General features: G+C 42.1%; 1 protein-coding gene and 1 pseudogene across 1 annotated transcript; both read right to left on the bottom strand.

Moving 5' to 3' along the window:
• Positions 1 to 12,436: 12,436 nt before the first annotated feature.
• On the bottom strand, positions 12,437 to 13,219 carry LOC147442051 (indole-3-acetic acid-amido synthetase GH3.17 pseudogene; annotated as a pseudogene).
• On the bottom strand, positions 13,219 to 14,529 carry LOC147442050 (uncharacterized). Its single transcript, XM_086529570.1, has 5 exons — positions 14,310 to 14,529; positions 14,086 to 14,231; positions 13,796 to 13,890; positions 13,607 to 13,680; positions 13,219 to 13,466 (listed from the first exon to the last, which is right to left on the bottom strand). The coding sequence occupies exons 1-5, from the start codon at positions 14,361 to 14,363 to the stop codon at positions 13,341 to 13,343; spliced, it is 495 nt and encodes a 164-aa protein (XP_086385696.1). The 5' UTR covers positions 14,364 to 14,529; the 3' UTR covers positions 13,219 to 13,340.
• Between the last annotated feature and the right edge of the window lie 7,084 nt (positions 14,530 to 21,613).

The following is a 21,613-nucleotide window of genomic DNA, read 5'->3' as shown; positions in this document are numbered from 1 at the left end:
CCATTGGACCTCCCCAGGGCTAGCCTATCACAATTAAGTAGCATAAGTGATAGCCTTCTGACATGTGTCCCCCTTTCCCCTTTTGTGAGAGCTTAATCAATTAAACTTAATTGATTTAAATGAATTAAAGCCCCATTGGACCTTTCCCCATTCTGACCAATAGGAATTAAGAAGCCCATTGGGCTGCTCAATTCCTATTGGACCCCTTCACGGGCTGTCCAATAATCATCCAGGAGACTAAATTTTCATTGGTTTTTTTCATTAAGTGTTTTAAAATTAATTAGGCTAAATTTACTCTAGCCTAATTCTCATTGGTCCACTTCAAGGGTCATCCAATAGGAATTGAGCACACTTTGGGAGCAACTAGCTTAGGCATCTAACATGTGTTCTTCATTCCCTTTGTGTAAAGGGGGCTTGTGTGTGTGTGTGTGTGGATTTCTCTCTCATCCCCTACTTGCTAGGCTCGCCCCCTCCTATGTAGGGATATGCAAGACTTTTTTTGTCACACACAAAGCATCCAATTCCTTAAGGTTACCTTTGAATTGGAACCTTAGCATTTTGGAAGTCTTAATGGGCTGAACCTTAGGGTCTTTTTAGCCCATTGTTACACATGGCTCTTTTGCAGATGGGCCCCTCTTTGGATCCATATTTTCCCTCCTTTGGATCCCTACTGTGGCTGGTCTGCTAGCTTAACCAATATTCTAGCTTTTTCTCCCCTGGCACTTCCCCACATTAAATGATCAGTTTAACATGAGAAAATCATTTAGGAGAATTGGATATTGATTATTATGACATTACCTCTCTCTTGAAATCATAGTCGTCCTCGACTATGGTGTAGAGAAGATAAAGCATATTCATGAGTCCTTTTCTTAGCGGGTAGAGGATCCCTATGTTACCCTACGACATCATTCCACAATGGATGACTAGTCCATTTGGTGCTTGAGAGCCTGAGGCTACCGCAAGCATGTCTGCACATTAGTCCTATCAGTCTTCCATAGTAGAGTGACAAGCTCTACTTGGTGTTTGGGAGACGTCGTCTCCGCAAACTTGATCTAAGCATGCATACTACTTCATTTTTGTGCACAATAAAGAAAAAGAGAGTCTTATAAGACAAAAAAAACTTTGCTCATTTTTTTAACATTTTGTACATTTGATTACTCTTGGGAAGCATTGTAAGCATTGACAAGGTTTAGGTTATCCTTTAATTGTATGCCTTGCATCCATCTAGCATCTTCAAAAGGATAATTCTTAAACTTAATAAGATATCGTCGGATAGTCTTACCGCCTCTTAGTACCTTGTCTTCATGTCGGAGAATGGACTCGGGCTGCAACACCTCCTCTTGGTCCTCGATCTCCGGTGGGTCTTCAATAGTTGGTTCTTGAGGTGGCTCTCCTTTGTAAGGCTTTAATAGGCTGACATGGAAAGCATTGTGTATGAGCCAATGATTGGGCAACTTGAGTTGATAGGCCATCTCATTGATTGGCCTAAGAATCTGGAAGGGACCATAGTACCTTTTTGCTAGTTTAACATAGTACTTGTGGTGGCCCGTAAGATTCTTGCCCGTCGTGTGCCTTAATCGAGCCTTGGAAAACTTTAAAAAGACCCAATCGTTTTCTTTAAAGGCTTGGGCTCTTCTGTGCTTGTTAGCAGCAGCCTTTTGCCTTTGTTGTGAGATAGAGATAGCATCCATAATCTTTTGAAAATATTCTTGTAGGTCTCAGCTATACTCATCTGCAACGAAGATCTTCCCATGCACTTTAAGTAGCAACGGACTTTTTGATCTTCCCTCAATTACCTCGAAAGGTGCTTTTCCCGTGGAAGTATGTACAGTGTTATTGTAAGCATACTCCACTAAGGGTAAGTACTTCTCCCATTGGGATCTTTGATCTACTTCCGTTACATAGGCTTTTAGTAGATCGAGAATGGTTAGGTTAGCTATTTCACTTTGGCCATCGGTTTGTGGATGATAGGCCGAAGAGAAGTTTAGCCTTGTCCCTAAATTCTCAAAGAGACCCTTTCAGAAATTACTGGTCATTCTAGGATCTGTATCCGACACTATGGACATTGGCAAGCCATGGTACTTGAAAAATTGTGAAATGAAGAGGGTTGCCATTTGATGGGCTTTGATAGTCTTTTTGACAGGTATAAAATGAGCTTGTTTACTGAACCTGTCTACTATCGTCCATATTCCCGTATTCGCATGGATAGACTTAGGCAATCCAAAGATAAAATCCTTGGATATGCTCTCCCATGGTGAATTAGGGATTGGCAAGGGTTGAAGCAATCCAAGTTGCTTCCCTCTATCAAATTTTGTCTTTTGGCATACCACACATTTAGAAACATACTCTTGTATGTTCACTTTCATGGTAGGCCAATAGAAATATGTTTCAATTCCCTTTAAGGTAGACTGAATCCCCTTATGCCCCGCATAAGGTGGAGCATGAGATTCATAGAGAAGATAACCATCTTGTAAAGTAAATGGTTCTTCTTTCTTCCCTAATGCAAGGGCTGAAATCACATCTCTAAAATCGGGATCAATAGCCTACTCATCTATCGTTGAAGATAGATCATTGTGAGTTGCTATGGAAATCGCATTCACTCTCGGCCGTCTTGAGAGTGCATCAGCTACTTGATTATGTTTGCTAGAAATGTGAGCAATATGAAAATGAAATTGCGAAAGAAAATTTGCCCACCTCATTTGTTTGTCGGAGAGCTTGGTCTACGTCATGAAGTACTTAAGACTTTGGTGATCCGTTTGCAGAATGAAAGGAGTCCCCAATAAATAGTGCTTCCATGAGTTTAAGGCATGTAGAACTGCAAGGAGTTCTTTTTTGTATATGCCTAGAGCTTGTTCAACAGGGTCGAGCCTTCGACTCTCATAGCCTATGGCGTGCCCTTCTTGGAGAAAAGCAGCTCCAAGGCAATCACCACAAGCATCACATTGGACCTCAAATGGTTTTGAGAGATCCGGTAGTGTAAGCACAGGTTGAGAGATAAGATTTTCTTTAAGCTTTTCGAAAGCATTGTTCTCCTTAGCATACCATGTATACCTAACGCTTTTCTTTGTTAGGTCATGTAATGGTTCCGCAATTTGTGAGAACTTTTCTATGAAGCGTCTATAGTATGCACACATACCTATAAAGCTTCTTAGTTCATGAAGATTCCTTGGTTTAGGCCATCCTTTTACTACCTCTAACTTTGATGGATCCATTTGGATGCCATCTTGAGAGATAATTTGACCTAAATACTGAATCTCTTGCAAGAAAAATTCACTTTTCCTTTGATCAACATAAAGTTTATTCTCTCTTAAAACTTGAAATATTACCTGGAGGTGTTGCTTGTGTTCGTCTAATGAATTAGAGTAGATGATAATATCATCAAAGAACACTCCAGTGAAGGTTCGATGAGGCCTGAACAGCTTCTCCATCAAGCGGTTGAATGTGGCTGGTGCATTGGTCAAGCCAAAAGGCATGACAATGTATTCATAAAGACCAAATGTGGTGCGAAATGCGGTCTTTACAATGTCTTGATCAACTATCCTTATTTGATGATAGCCACTTTTTAGGTCAATCCTACTGAAGTAGGTCGATCCTTGTAGCTTATCAAATAGGTCTTCTACCCATGGAACGGGAAACCTATTCTTGATAGTGATCCTATTTAGTGCTCTATAGTTGACACACATACGATATGTGCCGTCTTTCTTTTGCACTAATAGCACAGGTGAGCAAAATGGAGATGAGCTAGGCCTAACCATGCCCTTCTCAACTAACTCATGCACTTGCCGCATAATCTCCTCTTGTTGAGCTTGAGAAACTCTACAAGGAGGTTTATTAGGCGGTGAACTTCCTGGAAGAAGTTCAATTGCATGGTCATCATTACCTCGTTTAGGAGGTAGCTCACAAGGGATGTCGTCAATAAAAACATCTTGAAACCCCTTGAGAAAATTGGATAACTCTAATTCCTTTTGGTTGCTTTTATTTTCTTTTGCTAAAGCATTAGGTTCATTTTGAGAACCTTTAACAAAAATCATGTACATGGAAATAGAGCTCTTTATTGACTTGTTGAAAGCTGGTGTATGTGCAATGGGGATAGTGTTACCCATTTCCTTAGCATCTATATACATGTATTTTTCCCTGAACTTAAAGGAGATTCTCCTTTCCAGAAATTTAACATTGGCAGCCAGGCGGTCAAACCATGGTGCCCCTAGGATTACATCCTCATGCTTGAGAGGAGAGATAAAGAAGTCCTCTTTGTCCACATAGCTTTGAACATGAAGCCTCAATTTCCCGATTAAGGGAGTGACTGAAGCTTCTTGCTCCTTGAAAGCACTGTCTGCGGGTAGGACATCTCCCATCTCGTAGGCTTGTATGCCTAGCTTGGTGGCCATCTCTATAGATATAAAATTGTGAGTAGAACCAGGGTCAAAGAGAATAAAAGCATCATGTTCTCTTACCTTTCCCCAAGCATGGCATAGAGGAGATCCTTTGTGGTGAGTTTGGTTAGTCTCCTCCTCTTGGATTTCAACCAAGGAAGCTCTAGGAGGGTCTTGGCGGTTGTTCTTTTGGGGACAAGCGTGGTACGCATGCCCTTGTTTGCCGCACTTGAAGCACCGGTTATCCTTGCGATAACGCTCAAGCTCTTCAAGATAGAGTTTGTTCTTACCTTTGTAAACTCCCTTCTCTTTAACTTTGTTGGAGTTGCCCTTAGGAGACTTTTGGACATTGTCCTTCCCCTTAGGCTCATTGGAACCCTTGTTTTCCGGGGGCTTATTATTTCTTTTAGCCCCTGTTTGGAAATTGATTCGAGAGGCCACCATAGTATGGTGTATTACCGCCGATATGGTACGTGGCCTTTGGGAGTTGACATACTTCGCCATTTCTCGCACAAAATTGTTGCTTTTGCTCTCCAAAATCCAACTTTTTGAAGACAGTGGCTTTGAGTTGTAGGTTCCAAAACTTGTCTACATATTTGTGGATGGATTCATAGGGAGAGAGCTTTAGGCTTCTCCATTCGGTGAGTACTTTGTCTTTGGCATCGGTGGCCAAAAATTGCTTCATAATGGAAGCTCTTAAAGCTTTCCATGTTTGTGGAGCTTCACCGTTGGCTCGTAGGCTAGACCACCATTGCCTGGCGGACTTTTGAAAGTGCATAGATACATGGCGTAGCTTAGAGGACTCCGTGAAGCCCTCATCTCCAAACGCCGCATCGAACTGTTGGATAAAGGCCAAGACTTTGTCCGTAGCACCAAAGGTACCATCATAGGTAAGGAAAGAGATGCTCTTCCCTCCCTCTTTGAATTTCTTCAACTTGGATGACCTCTTCCATGCGGCATAGGATTTCCTATGGCCTCTTCTTTTTGATGGTTCAAAGGTTGCACCATCACTTTCTTCAGGAGGTGAAGAATTTGAAGAAGGTGGAGAAGAGGGTGACCTCTTTCTCGCCTTTTTCTTCTCTTGATCTTCTTCGTTGTCTTCACCATCACTTTCATAAGAGGAAGAGGATGAAGAAGATGGGGAAGAGGGTGTCCTCTTTCTCGCCTTTTTCTTCTCTTTCTTTTTATTATCCCTCTTTGAATTATGGCTTGGAGAAGAGTGTGATGGTCTTCTCCGCTTTGGTGGTGATGGAGAGCGTTTAGCCCGCCGTCTTCGTGGAGCCATCTCCGCCGAGGTGGCGGGAGACTCACTTCTTTCTTGTTCCTTCGGTGGAGGCTCTTGAGTTCTCCTTTGTGAAGGAGATGCATCATCAAGAAGTAAATTCTTGAGCCTTTCGTATGGATTCTCTTCTTCTTTCCGAATCGGAGAGAGACCTCTTTTGGTAGTCTCACAAAGAGGCTTCCTAGGTGTTCTCTCGTCATGGTGATGAGCTTGGAGAATCCTATGAGCACGGAGCTGCCGTTGCACTTCACTTTGGAGAGATGGATTGCCCATGGCTTGTTGAAGCCTAGAAACAAGATAGTTAACAAGCATTGAAGCATCATTAGTAGCTTGCTCATGAGCAAAATCAAAGTTAACATTAATTTCACTCTCTTTACTATTGTCAGCCATTCTAGCAGCTTTTAGGTGTAAACTTTTTAGGTGTACTTTGGCACTTCAAGCCCTAGTTGCTAGTCCTCTTTACCCCTTTAGAAAAAGCACTCAAGCTACTGTACCCGCGGCTCGAATACCATTAATTGCAAGGAATAGAAAAGAGGGTCTTTCGACACCAAAAATGCACCGGCTCCTGTCAAGCTTCTAATAGCTCAATAGTGCTTAAGCCGTAGGCAAGCCCCGTAGGACTCCACTATTAAGACCATAGATCTCGACGGTCATGCTCCGTTAGCTGCACGAAGGCAGGCACACTGCAAGGCTGATTAATCCCTATTCTACTTACTCACAGGCAATTAATAATACCAACCATTTATAGCTAGCTTGAGGACCTCCCTTCTTGAGCAAGAAAAGAGAAACCTTGTGCTCTTATACCAATGTAACATTTAATGGCCTAATAACTTGTGTGTAGCGGAAATTAGCATGAACATAGTGGGCATTTCATTACAATAGATTCCTAATGAGAATTACAAGAGTGCTTGGGTGGACAGAGTACCAAAAAGCATAACACCTAGTTAGATAGCATCAACAATACTTTCAAAAGAGAGAGAAATTAAGCAATTGACAACAGTTGAGGACCGGATTTGCATGGAGCCGGTCCCCCCTCCAAAAGACTTTGTATTATGGTTTCTCCCATCAAGAGAGACATTGTACAATACAATTCTTTGTGTTCCTTCAAGACTAGCTAGTGCAATGAAGATGAAAGCTTCATGCACCAAGAAAAACACTTAGCAAACACAACTTTAATTATCCCCGGTCTCAGACCCAAGACCTTACACACCTTCGAAGATGGTGAGAGCTAGCAGGGTATGAGAGTAGATTGAGAGGAAGAAGGAGTATCTTACGAGAAAGATGTACATCTCCTCACATAATCACTCATATTAGCATAGCTTAGCTTAGTAATTAGCTTGGTCGACGAGATGAGCATGCATTGAAGCTTGGATCTTGGTTGGATTTGCATCCACATGCCAAGAGTGTGTCGACGTAGGCTTCTATCTCACAAGCTTGGAGTAGGTGATGAGCTCTCCATTAAAGCTTGGGAAGAGATAGTCTTCTTTGCTTCACACATAGACTGTGTGTGAGTGTGTGTGTGTGTGTGTGTGTGTGTGTGTGTGTGTGTGTGTGTGTGTGTGTGTGTGTGTGTGTGTGATAATGCCTTGCAAAAATCAGCCACCTCTCTCTCTTGGGCGAGCCCTCTTGCTATTTGCTCTTACAGGCTCCCCATTGGACCTCCCCAGGGCTAGCCTATCACAATTAAGTAGCATAAGTGATAGCCTTCTGACATGTGTCCCCCTCTCCCCTTTTGTGAGAGCTTAATCAATTAAACTTAATTGATTTAAATGAATTAAATCCCCATTGGACCTTTCCCCATTCTGACCAATAGGAATTAAGTAGCCCATTGGGCTGCTCAATTCCTATTGGACCCCTTCACGAGCTGTCCAATAATCATCCAGGAGACTTAATTTTCATTGGTTCTTTTTATTAAGTGTTTTAAAATTAATTAGGCTAAATTTACTCTAGCCTAATTCTCATTGGTCCACTTCAAGGGTCATCCAATAGGAATTGAGCACACTTTGGGAGCAACTAGTTTAGGCATCTGACATGTGTCCTTCATTCCCTTTGTGTAAATGGGGCTTGTGTGTGTGTGTGTGTGTGGCTTTCTCTCTCATCCCCTACTTGCTAGGCTCGCCCCCTCCTATGTAGGGATATGCAAGACTTTTTTTGTCACACACAAAGCATCCAATTCCTTAAGGTTGACCTTTGGACATAACCTTTGAATTTTGGAACCTTAGCATTTTGGAAGTCTTAATGGGCTGAACCTTAGGGTCTCTTTAGCCCATTGTTGCACATGGCTCTTTTGCAGATGGCCCCCCCTTTGGATCCCTATTTTCCCTCCTTTGGATCCCTACTGTGGCCGGTCTGCTAGCTTAACCAATATTCTAGCTTTTTCTCCCCTGGCACTTCCCCATATTAAATGATCAGTTTAACATGAGAAAATCATTTAGAAGAATTAGATATTGATTATTATGACAACGTTTGACTCCAAGTCAACCAAGGGGGTGGGTCCCATAGGGTTTAAACCCAATAATCATGAATTATCAACTTAGTCATATCATGACATAGAGAAGAGAAAAGAAAAGGCCCTCCATCACATATTGAGGATAGAATATGGAAAAGAAAAATGGTAATTTCCCACAAGACAATAAATGTATCACCTTTATAATGCTTAGCATAAGCTAGATCCCACAGAGGGTAAACGTGTTAGGTGTACAACAAGGGTGAAGTAGGTGAACTGCAAGGTTAAGTCCCATAGATGGTAAACATATTAAGTGCATTGCATGGGTTAAGTCCATCGGCCTCAACCTGCCCAATACAGTCAGATCCTCCCATTGAGACCAAAGCAAGGGAAATACTTTAAGGAATTACCACATGATAAAAGAACCATTAGCTCTATCAAGTCAAAAAAGAAATAATAGTAGCTGCCAGATAGCAAGTAGAAGCAGCTTTGAAAGAGTAAAAATAGGCTAATTAAACTTATTAAATTTTAGTCGGATATGGCATTCAAAGCCAAGTAAATTGACCAAGTAAAATGATCAAGTGACTTGGTTATGAGGTGAAGAAGTCCCCATTCACCACCGTCTATTCACAAAGTATGTTAATCATATACAACAGTATACTCATCAACTCCATCCACATAGTTATGTCCAGGCAAGCCATTAGGTAAGGCACTTAGGTCAGGCCAAGTAAAAAGTTTAGCATTAGCCAGCAAGTGAGTCCTAGCTTAACAGGGGTAAATCAAGCTCGTGTGTGTGTGTGTGTGTGTGTGTGTGTGAGAGAGAGAGAGAGAGAGAGAGACGAATAAGAAGAAGGGGACTTGGGAGGTCCCAAAATTAGAGCTAACAAATCAAAAATATATTTTCCTACCAAAGAGAAAAAGGACACTTAAACACTCTCTCAATCTCTCCAACAGATTTGCTTTAAAATCTTCTCAATTTTCTTCACTCCAAGCTTAAAATTTTGCAAGATTTTGCAATTTAGCAAGTGAAAAATACATAAAGGCTAGATTTTTGTAAGCTTTGTAGAAGGTTGTTTGCTACTTAGAAGAGAGATAGAGATAAATATGCTATACAAAACTCGTGCAAGAAAAAGAAGAAAGATACAAGTTTTTCATTGATGCTTCCCCAACAGAGAGCAGCTCACAACACGTATATTGGTATATGTAAAAGTAAAAATAAGTCCCTTAATACAAGACGTAGAGATTTTTTAATAAAACGTACCCTTTCACACTAAGTGGCCCAATTGCCCGAAGTGCTTGTCCATCTACATTCTTCTCCCCTTTTTCTAATTTGCGACCTTGCAAATTTTAAAATACCTTTGCTAAAGGTATTTGGCGCTTTTTAATATTTACAGACCAATTGGAAAACTCTGCCAAGACAAATGCATCACTAGAAAACTGAAAGTTTTGATAACTAACTTTGGAAATCCAAGACTGTTGGAATTGTTGAAATCTAGAATATTTGATTACTAAAATTTTTGAAATTTGATTTTTTTTAAAAAAAATTCAAGAATTCTAACTAGTTATCTGAAAATATGAATACTTTTTTAAAACTCAATTTTTTTTTATTTTGAATTTGAAATATAATTTTTTTTAATATGTTGCAAAATCAATATTTGATCGAACATCTATTTTTTAGAATTACGCATCTGATATGATGTGGTCCAAAATTTTCAAATTCAATTTTTTATTTGACTACTAAAACATTCTGACTTGAAAATTTTAATCTAAAAATTTAAAAGTTTGAAAATTTAAACTCTAATGACTTTGAAGTATCAGCACATTCAAAACTTGACACCATCTCCACTTAATTTGAGACTAATTATTAGCCTTGTTGTGCATAAAATCATCAGATAATTCAACAAAATCATTAAGTATATCATAATATGTTCTAAAATGCTTCTTGGTGAATTGCTTCAGGTTAAACCAACACTTTAGCTTCCAACAAATCCAAATATTCAACCTCTATTGATGCTGCATGCTCCAAATCTCTCAAAACATGAGAAGGTATCATAGAAATGTTAGCTTTGAACAAATCATAAGGAAGGCATGGTATCTAAACTCGTAGATGTGCAACTTATCACCAACTTTAAAGCTTCTTGTGCCACACTTTCTCGACAATGTCATTTATCATTCTCCGATGATTTCTTCTTGTAACTAGTTGTGCCACACTTTCTTGACACCGTCAAGGTCGTTGGTCGAGGGGCTGACAATCTCAACGGTTCATTAACTGTCATTTACTATGCAGAATGCTCCTCTCCCGCCATGCGATGCACACCACCTCAGCAAACAGAATACTACTGCTTGCGTGCAATTATTGAGCGCCATCTCAGCATGCGTAATCCTGTATGAACGCGTAATATTGTTTGCTTGCAACAATCATTGAGCGCCAACTCAGCATGCATAATAATGTCGCCTATATGCAATTGTTGAGCGCCAACTCAGCAACGAGAAACATTCGCAGGTATCAGTTCTGCAGTTGCAGGGTACACTCCTCACACAGCTTGGCTCAGTTTGTTGTCAGACCCCAGCTCTTTTGGCCCATCTCCCAACGACCATGTCGGCCGGGAATGGCCCTTCAGTGGCCATTCCTTGAAATAATGCACGACCTCATGGTGACCGGCGACCTCATGGTGACCAGCGGAGGCCAGGAGCCATGATGGGAGGGCATTAGTTCAAGGAATGGCCACTGCAGGGCCATTCCCTACACCATCACTTTGTCTAGTGTGTCCTTTTGCAACTATGGTAGCTTCCCTTGCTACCGGTATCCTCCCTTGCAGATTTAGAAGCTGATGAATTTCCATCCTCGACGAAGCAGTAAAAGCTGGATTGCTTGTAGCGCTCAGCAACGCTTCTTGAACAGCAATTTGAAGCTTATGCAAATGATTCATAACCCAAAGTAGATGAATTTCCAACCTCGACAAAGCAGTTTACTAGATTGCTTGGAGCGCTGATCCGCAAAGCTTCTTGAACAGAAACTTCAAGTTTCTATATAAATGATTCATAACCAAGTATGGAAAATCCCTTGCTTGCTCACAAGCGTGTTCCTTCTTGAAAAAATCTATGCATTCCTTCTCAAAATTGAAAAGCATTGCCAACATATATGAGCAATCTCTAAGAGTGCTTGAAACGTGCCAACTGTATCTTCCAACACAAGCTCTAAATCTATGATGTAGATTGGACACACTCTCAAAGTTCCAAGCTTCAAGAAGAGAAACTCTTTTCTCCATCTTCAAAAGACAACATGTTGCCTTCTCTGTGAAGTTGTGTGTTCAAGTGCTTTTAATCACCCGTGATTGCCAAATGTAGAAGGCTCTATGCTGCTTAGAAGAGTGGTAGAGATGGAATTGCTACACAAAACCACACAAGATGAAGAAAAAAGATCCAAGCTTGCCATTGCTGCTTCCACAAAAGAGAGCAACTCTCAATGTATATTGATATGATATACAGAAGTAAAAAGTAAGTCCCTTAATACAAAACTTAGGGCTTTACTTATGGAATGTACCCTTCACACTAATTGGCCCAAGTACCCTAAGTGCTTTGCTTATAATATAAAGAGTCGTCCGAAAACATCCAAATGCAACCCATGCAAACACAATTTTAATCTCATTGCAACTAACAAGCTTGTTCTGCTCTAGGCTATTGTGGTGCTCAATAGACTTTTTTCTATAAATTTTGAAAACTTAAAAACATGAAAAAGTTTAAAGATAAATTAATCAATTTTGAAGGTTTTCATACTAAAATTCTCTAAAACTTTTAGGTGAAAATTTCCAATTTTTGCAAGTGTGATTACACTAAGTCTCGATTTTTCACGAGCACTAGGCATGAGGTGCAACATCATTGTATGTGTTGCTAATTGTACGAGACAAGGCGATTGTTGTTGAAGCTACTTAGATGAAGGTTGTTCCAATCAAATGCGTTAGTATAATCTCATCTAGTATAATTTACCTCTAAGCTTTTCCTTATGCAAGTTTTCCAAGACTTCAGAAAGAAGTTTATTTCCAACCCCGCCCGCCGGCTTATATCTAACTTGTAAAGACAGCCAACCTTTTGTGTATCTTCAAAGGGCCAACATACTACTAAAGTCCCTGCAAAATACTAACCTTTAAAGTGTAGCCTTAATTTAAGGTAGTATTGACACCTTCGAGGATGGTCTTCCAAAATACCAAGATAATTTAAAGTCAAAAATGTTTCCTGATTTGTGTTGGTTCTCACAATTAAATGTTTTGCTGAGCACTGGAGGCCAGGGTGAGCCCTCATAAAAACTCCCTTGCATCTCTTCAAGTGGCCTTAAAATTAGATGCATAAACACAGTGGGAGACTCATAGAGTTGAGAAGCTCTAGCAGAGGAGCAAACTTCACAACCCTCGGCGTCTTGTACTGGCCCATAGAGACACCTACTACACCAGTAATGTATTCCATGAGGCAAAGGAAAGTGCCCTGCCTCACCACTCTTATCTCCAATGGACCGAGCCAATTCCTTGCCCTTCCCCTCTTATATATAACATCGAAGCACTCCTCTATGGTGTCACAACAAGCTTCCATGACCGATGGGTCCAAACTCAGCTCTATTGCTTCGTCCACTTTGCCACTCAGCTCCCAAAAGAGCACATAATTCCCCGGCGATGCTGAGACATCCGTACAGCTCGTGTAATCTAGTAGCCGGCAGCCACCTCCTGCCTCCAAATGCCTCATCTTTGCCATCTCGACTGCGTTGTGCAATGTCGTCTCATCTGTCTTGTCTGTGTCAATGCTTAAAACCACATTCTTGCGGCCTATAATGCGGAATTGTGGTGTCTTATTGTAAAATCCTGTCACTTGTAGGCAATCTCCAACTCGAAATCGGCAGAGGCCTACAATGCAGCATATGACAAGTCAAAGGCAAAATGCATAAAGAGTGTGGAAAGATGCACCAAGGATTAAACTAGGTAGAAAAATCAAACCTGCAAATGTGGTGATCACAACCTCATATTCATGGCCAACTTTCACATTAACAAGGTCTACTAACTGAGATTGGTGAATGGAGTTTTCGTCTTCATCCTTCGCTGAATCCAAGGGAAGGAACTCGTAGTATGCCATGTTCGGAAGGATGATATAGGACACCTCATAAGGGGAGCATAGGTGGGCCATGTTAATGCCAAACACACCCTCAGAGGCACCATAGGTAGATGAGATCAAGGGGAGCCTCACACAAAAGGACTCAAGCATAGGAATGTACTGCTCCATGGAGCCAGTCAAAGCACATGACACACACTTGGCTCGCGGCCAGAGCCGACAAATGATACCCTGCCATAGGGGCTGGCGGTCGGCAACACTCTTCCTCTACCTGACAACAACAAAAACCATCAACAAATTCAATACCAATGCTCAAGAGGCACATTTATTGGACTCTAGCAAACCAAACTCATGCACCCACCAAACACTACTAGCTGGCCAAGGGCATTACAATGCTCACAGTCTACACACCTGCAGAGCTAATGCGGGATCGGGCCCTTCTACTTGCCTCTCCATTGCCTTGCGCACTTTTGGATCAAAGACCTCTGCCTCATTCAAGCAGCCAGTTCTGATATCTTCGACAAGCTCCCTCCATTTATTCTTCAAAACATGCATAACATGTTGGAATGCGCTGGCAAAGACAGCATCTAGCCTGACAACCTCTTGCCGCCGGTGAAGCACACACAAGAGCTGGCAATAGGTAAAGCCATGAGAATTCTTCTTTGTGAATCGGACTCAACGCCAGGGAACAATTTCTGTTTACCAGAAGAAGTACCACTACTACATAAGACTTAAAACCATAGCTGGTCAAGCTAGAGTAAGTTGCAACAAGCCTAGCTCTAGAAAAACAACCATATGTGAATTTAGCAGATGTATGGATGAAAGATACTAGACAATATACACAGAGCTAGCCAGAGCAGCAGAGCAAAATGATATGGAGAGTAATATACCTTCTAAGGAGCTCCGTGACGGGGCAACCCGCGAGAATGGGCAACTTATCACCCTCTGCAATGCGCTGGATGTAAGGCTGTATATCTTCATAACAAGTGACAGGTGCAATGCGCTTGAATGTATGAGGCTGGAGAAGGAAGTCATCCTACCCTTGCGAGGAAGCAGACCACGGAGATACTCAGTGTTGGAATTCTGTGCAAGGATCTGAGACAGAATCGTGTACTGCACTGCGTTGCTGGTGATGGTCGAAAGCCCGCTCTCGAGACAGCTGCGGCATGGCTGCTCAGGTGTGCGTGCGTGTGGTTTTAATTTTTGTTGAGAGAGAGAGAGAGAGAAAGACCAGTTCTGCATGATGAGGATTGAGACGCTCTCGGCTAGCAGGCGCTTGCACGGCCACCTACCAGATTATTCCACCGACTGTGAAATCTAAACTTCCACGTACGTAACAAGGCCGTCACTAACTTAGTAACTTGCTATGGCGGCACTGCATGAGACCAGGACAGAGAGAGTCAGAGAGAGAGAGAGAGAGAGAGAGCGAGAGAGAATTGCTTATCACGCGAGGCTTATCAGTTTAGCCAACAAACTCCGACACTCGTCAGCGCAGCGAGCAGCGTTCCAGGGTGCGTGTAGTTTTTTTGGTGTGTGTGTGTGTGTGTGTGAGAGAGAAAGAGAGAGAGAGAGAGAGAGAGAGACCAGTTCTGCATGATGAGCATTGAAACGCTCGCGGCTAGCAGTCGCTTGTACGGCCACTATTCCACGGACTGTGAATCTAAACTTCAAAGTTCAACGTAACAAGGCCTTCACTAACTTAGTCTGGGTTCACACAATGGCGGTAGAAATGCAAGGCACCACAAAAAGGTGATTTCCGCCGCCATTGTGTGAAATGGTGTTTCCGGGTTGGAGCACCACAAAAAGGTAATTTCCACCGCCGTTTTATTCACACGAGCCCGACGGAAGCAAACTCAAGGGGATTTCCATCACCCCTCCATTCACACGAAGGCGATGGAAGAGATCTAGCTTGGGGAATGTTCACATGATAGCTCTGAGTTTGAGTTATCTATTCAATTAATCTCAACCCCCCCCCCCCCCCCCGGCCGCCGCCCCACACCCTCTTCTCACGAAAGCGAGTATTAACCATTCAATTACAAACAATAATCAAATTTAATTATACTTGAATACATGCTAGAACACCAAAAAGGTTGATTTGAAATTACAAACATTAAAACATAAAACCATGGTGTAAATTCCAACCCTTTTTACAAGAGGTCAAGTAGAAGCTGATGACAATGACTCATCAGACACAACATCACCAAAGACTAACTGTCCTTTGTTCTTGGCACATTCTTGATACAAAGATCTTGCAAGATTGTCGTGGCGATTAGCACCTGAACCAAGGTCATTTGCCACTCCACCTTGAACACCTCCTTCATCGCCTCTTTGAGCACGCTCAATTGCATCCTCTACCCTTGTGGAACGGAGAGCTTGAATTTCCACCATAGACCTTGTTGCGGTTCTTTGGCTTTCTTCGAATGAATTGCCAATCAGAAGGGTAGCTTCTGCCTCACGCACCCATTCCATATCAAAAGCATCACCGTGTCGTGTACCCTTTGTACGGATTCTCTTCTTCTTCCTGATACATGTCACATCTCTTTAACAAGATGCGAAACCTTGCCTTCAGCATGCCAAATGCGCGCTCCATGGCATTCTTGTGCTAGATTGTATGAAATTTCAATGAAACTTCTTGTGCGCTAAGCCTTCCTTGCACCCTTTGAAGGGCACCAACATAAATGGTCGAGCTGGATAAGCACAATCACCCACCAAACAATAATTCCCAAGCTCACCTCTAGCACATTTTTGACCCAACTCACTGCAAGTAAAGTTCAGGGAGTCATGGATTGACCCTGCCCATCCAACATCATAGTTCCAACGGAACAATCTGCTGCCCACTGTTAGCTACTGTCATAATAATCAATATCTAATTCTCCTAAATGATTTTCTCATATTAAACTGATCATTAATGTGGGGAAGTGCAAGTAAAGTTCAAGGAGTCATGGATTGACCCTGCCCATCCAACATCATAGTTCCAACGGAACAATCTACTGCCCACTGTTAGCTACTGTCATAATAATCAATATCTAATTCTCCTAAATGATTTTCTCATATTAAACTGATCATTTAATGTGGGGAAGTGCCAGGGGAGAAAAAGCTAGAATATTGGTTAAGCTAGCAGACCGGCCACAGTAGGGATCCAAAGGAGGGAAAATAGGGATCCAAAGGGGGGGCCATCTGCAAAAGAGCCATGTGTAACAATGGGCTAAAAAGACCCTAAGGTTCAGCCCATTAAGACTTCCAAAATGCTAAGGTTCCAAAATTCAAAGGTTGTGTCCAAAGGTCAACCCTAGGGGAAATTGGATGCTTTGTGTGTGACCAAAAAAGTCTTGCATATCCCTACACAGGAGGGGGCGAGCCTAGCAAGTAGGGGATGAGAGCGAAAGTCACACACACACACACACACACAGGCTCCCTTTACACAAAGGGAATTAGGGACACATGTCAGCTCCCTAGCCCAGATGCCCAAAAGGTGTGCCCAATTGCTATTGGATGACCCTTGAAGTGGACCAATGAGAAATAGGCTAGAGTAAATTTAGCCTAATTAATTTTAAAACACTTAATAAAAAGAACAAATGAAAATTAAGTCTCCTGGATGATTATTGGACAGGCCGTGAAGGGGTCCAATAGGAATTGAGCAGCCCAATGGGCTACTTAATTCCTATTGGTCAGAATGGGGAAAGGTCCAATGGGGATTTAATTTATTTAAATCAATTAAGTTTAATTGATTAAGCTCTCACAAAAGGAGAAAGGGGGACACATGTCAGAAGGCTATCACTTATGCTGCTTAATTGTGATAGGCTAGCCTTGGGGAGGTCCAATGGGGAGCGTGCAAGAGCAAATAGCAAGAGGGCTCGCCCAAGAGAGAGAGGGGGGTGGTTTTTGTAAGGATTATCACACACACACACACTCACACACAGTCTATGTGTGAAGCAAAGAAGACTATCTCTTCCCAAGCTTTAATGGAGAGCTCATCACCTACTCCAAGCTTGTGAGATAGAAGCCTACATCGACACACTCTTGGCATGTGGATGCAAATCCAACCAAGAGCCAAGCTTCAATGCATGCTCATCTCCTCTACCATGCTAATTACTAAGCTAAGCTATGCTAATATGAGTGATTATGTGAGGATATGTACATCTTTCTCGTAAGATACTCCTTCTTCCTCTCAATCTACTCTCATACCCTGCTAGCTCTCACCATCTTCGAAGATGTGTGAGGTCTTGGGTCTGAGAACGGGGATAATTAAAGTTGTGTTTGCTAAGTGTTTTGCTTAGTGCATGAAGCTTTCATCTTCATTGCACTAGGTAGTCTTGAAGAAACACAAAGAATTGTATTGTACAATGTCTCTCTTGATGGGAGAAACCATAATACAAATCCTTTTGGAGGGGGGACCGGCTCCATGCAAATCCGGTCCTCAACTGTTGTCAATAGTTTAATTTCTCTCTCTTTTGAAAGTATTGTTGATGCTATCTAACTAGGTGTTATGCTTTTTGTTGCTCTCTCCACAAGCACTCTTGTAACTCTCATTAGGAATCTATTCTAATGAAATGCCCACTATGTTCATGCTAATTTCTGCTACACACAAGTTTTTAGGCCATTAAATGTTACATTGGTATCAGAGCACAAGGTTTCTCTTTTCTTGCTCAAGAAGGGAGGTCCTCAAGCTAGCTTTAAATGGTTGGTATTATTAATTGCCTGTGAGTAAGTAGAATAGGGATTTTTCAGCCTTGCAGTGCGCCTGCCTTTGTGCAATTAACGGGGCATCACCGTCGAGAGCTATGGTCTTAATAGTGGAGTCCTATGGGGCTTTAACCACTATTGAGCTATTAGCAGCTTGACGGGAGCCGGTGTTGTTTTGGTTTTGAACGACCCTTTCTTCAATTCCTTGCAATTAATGGTATTCGAGCCGCGGGTATAGTAGCTTGAGTGCTTTTTCTAAAGGGGTAAAGAGGAGTAGCAACTAGGGCTTGAAGTGCCAAAGTACACCTAAAAAGTTTACACCTAAAAGTTGTTAGAATGGCTGACAATAGTAAAGAGAGTGAAATTAATGTTGATAACTTTGATTTTTCTCATGAGCAAGCTACTAATGATGCTTCAATGCTTGTTAACTATCTTGTTTCTAGGCTTCAACAAGCCATGGGCAATCCATCTCTCCAAAGTGAAGTGCAACGGCAGCTCCGTGCTCACGGGATTCTCCAAGCTCATCACCATGACGAGAGAACACCTAGGAAGCCTCCTTGTGAGACTACCAAAAGAGGTCTCTCTCCGATTCGGGAAGAAGAAGAGAATCCATACGAAGGGCTCAAGAATTTACTTCTTGATGATGCATCTCCTTCCCAAAGGAGAACTCAAGAGCCTCCACCGAAGGAACGAGAAAGAAGTGAGTCTCCCGCCACCTCGGCAGAGATGGCTCCACGAAGACAGCGGGCTAAACGCTCTCCATCACCACCAAAGCGGAGAAGACCATCACACTCTTCTCCACGCCATAATTCAAAGAGGGATGATAAAAAGCAAGAGAAGAAAAAGGCGAGAAAGAGGACACCCTCTTCTCCATCTTCTTCATCCTCTTCCTCTTATGAAAGTGATGGTGAAGACAACGAAGAAGATCAAGAGAAGAAAAAGACGAGAAAGAGGTCACCCTCTTCTCCACCTTCTTCAAATTATTCACCTCCTGAAGAAAGTGATGGTGCAACCTTTGAACCATCAAAAAGAAGAGGCCATAGTAAATCCTATGCCGCATGGAAGAGGTCGTCCAAGTTGAAGAAATGCAAAGAAGAAGGGAAGAGTATCTCTTTCCTTACCTATGATGGTACCTTTGGTGCTACGGACAAAGTCTTGGCCTTTATCCAACAGTTCGATGCGGCGTTTGGAGACGAGGGCATCAAGGAGTCCTCTAAGCTACGCCATGTAGCTATGCACCTTCAAAAGTCCGCCAGGCAATGGTGGTCTAGCCTACGAGCCAACGGTGAAGCTCCACGAACATGGAAAGCTTTAAGAGCTTCCATTATGAAGCAGTTTTTGGCCACCGATGCCAAAGACAAAGTACTCACCGAATGGCGAAGCTTAAAGCTGTCTCCCAATGAATCCATCCACAAATATGTAGACAAGTTTTGGGACCTACAACTCAAAGCCATTGTCTTTAAAAAGTTGGATTTTTGAGAGCAAAAGCAACAATTTTGTGCGGGCTTAACCGAAGAAATGGCGGAGTATGTCAACTCCCAAAGGCCACGTACCATATCGGCGGTAATGCACCATACTATGGTGGCCTCTCGAATCAATTTCCAAACGGGGGCTAAAAGAAATAATAAGCCAACGGAAAACAAGGGTTCCAACGAGCCTAAGGGGAAGGACAATGTCCAAAAGTCTCCTAAGGGAAACTCCAACAAAGCTAAAGAGAAGGGAGTTTACAAAGGTAAGAACAAACTCTCTCCTGAAGAGCTTGAGCGTTATCGCAAGGATAACCGATGTTTCAGGTGCGGAGAACAAGGGCATGCGTACCGCGCTTGTCCCCAAAAGAATAACAGCCAAGATCCTCTTAGAGCTTCCTTGGTTGAAATCCAAGAGGAGGAGACTCACGAAACTCACCACAAAGGATCTCCTCTATGCCATGCTTGGGGAAAGGTAATAGAACATGATGCTTTTATTCTCTTTGACCCTGGTTCTACTCACAATTTTATATCTATAGAGTTGGCCACCAAGCTAGGCATACAATCCTACGAGATGGGAGATGTCCTACCCGCAGACAGTGTCTTCAAGGGGCAAGAAGCTTCAGTCACTCCCTTAATCGGGAAATTGAGGCTTCATGTCCAAGGCTATGTGGACAAAGAGGACTTCTTTATCTCTCCTCTCAAGCATGAGGATGTAATCCTAGGGGCACCATGGTTTGACCGCCTGGCTGCTGATGTTAAATTTCCTGAAAGGAGAATCTCCTTTAAGTTCAGGGAAAAAGACATGTATATAGATGCTAAGGAAATGGGTAACACTATTCCCATTGTACATACACCAGCTTTCAACAAGTCAATAAAGAGCTCTATTTCCGTGTACATGATTTTTGTTAAAGATTCTCAAAATGAACCTAATGCTTTAGCAAAAGAAAATAAAAGCAACCAAAAGGAATTAGAGTTATCCAATTTTCTCAAGGGGTTTCAAGATGTTTTTATTGACGACATCCCTTGTGAGCTACCTCCTAAACGAGGTAATGATGACCATGCAATTGAACTTCTTCCAGGAAGTTCACCACCTAACAAACCTCCTTATAGAGTTTCTCAAGCTCAACAAGAGGAGATTATGCGGTAAGTGCATGAGTTAGTTGAGAAGGGCATGGTTAGGCCTAGCTCATCTCCATTTTGCTCACCTGTGCTATTAGTGCAAAAGAAAGACCGCACATATCGTATGTGTGTCGACTATAGAGCACTAAATAGGATCACTATCAAGAATAGGTTTCTCGTTCCATGGGTAGAAGACCTATTTCATAAGCTACAAGGATCGACCTACTTCAGTAGGATTGACCTAAAAAGTGGCTATCATCAAATAAGGATAGTTGATCAAGACATTGTAAAGACCGCATTTCGCACCACATTTGGTTTTTATGAATACATTGTCATGCCTTTTGGCTTGACCAATGCACCAGCCACATTCAATCGCTTGATGGAGAAGCTGTTCAGGCCTCATCGAACCTTCACTGGAGTGTTCTTTGATGATATTATCATCTACGCAAATTCATTAGACGAACACAAGAAACACCTCCAGGTAATATTTCAAGTTTTAAGAGAGAATAAACTTTATGTTAATCGAAAGAAAAGTCAATTTTTCTTGCAAGAGATTCAGTATTTAGGTCATATTATCTCTCAAGATGGCATCCAAATGGATCCATCAAAGTTAGAGGTAATAAAACGATGGCCTAAACCAAGGAATCTTCATGAACTAAGAAGCTTTATAGGTATGTGTGCATACTATAGACGCTTCATAGAAAAGTTATCACAAATTGCAGGACCATTACATGACCTAACAAAGAAAAGCGTTAGGTATACATGGTCTGCTAAGGAGAACAATGCTTTCGAAAAGCTTAAAGAAAATCTTATCCCTCAAGCTGTGCTTACACTACCGGGATCTCTCAAAACCATTTGAGGTCCAATGTGATGCTTGTGGTGATTGCCTTGGAGTTGTTTTACTCCAAGAAGGGCACGCCATAGGCTATGAGAGTGGAAGGCTCGACCCTGTTGAGCAAGCTCTAGACATATACGAAAAGAAACTCCTTGCAGTTCTACATGCCTTAGACTCATGGAAGCACTATTTATTGGGGACTCCTTTCATTCTACGAACGGATCACCAAAGTCTTAAGTACTTCATGACGCAGACCAAGCTCTCCGACAAACAAATGAGGTGGGCAAATTTCCTTTCGCAATTTCATTTTCA

Source organism: Adiantum capillus-veneris, chromosome 14 (assembly GCF_014529385.1).
Source record: "Adiantum capillus-veneris isolate H3 chromosome 14, ASM1452938v2, whole genome shotgun sequence".
Lineage (NCBI taxonomy): Eukaryota > Viridiplantae > Streptophyta > Polypodiopsida > Polypodiales > Pteridaceae > Adiantum > Adiantum capillus-veneris.
This window is presented reverse-complemented; position numbering and strand designations above follow the sequence as displayed.

Bases quoted from the DNA above. Each gene is read 5' to 3' on its own strand.
- LOC147442050 (XM_086529570.1), bottom strand. From the start codon at position 14,363: ATGCCGCAGCTGTCTCGAGAGCGGGCTTTCGACCATCACCAGCAACGC. The intron at 13,681-13,795 runs GTTGTCAGGCTA...TGAATGAGGCAG, and splicing joins TGCTTCACCGGCGGCAAGAG to AGGTCTTTGATCCAAAAGTG. The intron at 13,467-13,606 runs GTGTGTAGACTG...TGTTGTTGTCAG, and splicing joins ATCCCGCATTAGCTCTGCAG to GTAGAGGAAGAGTGTTGCCG.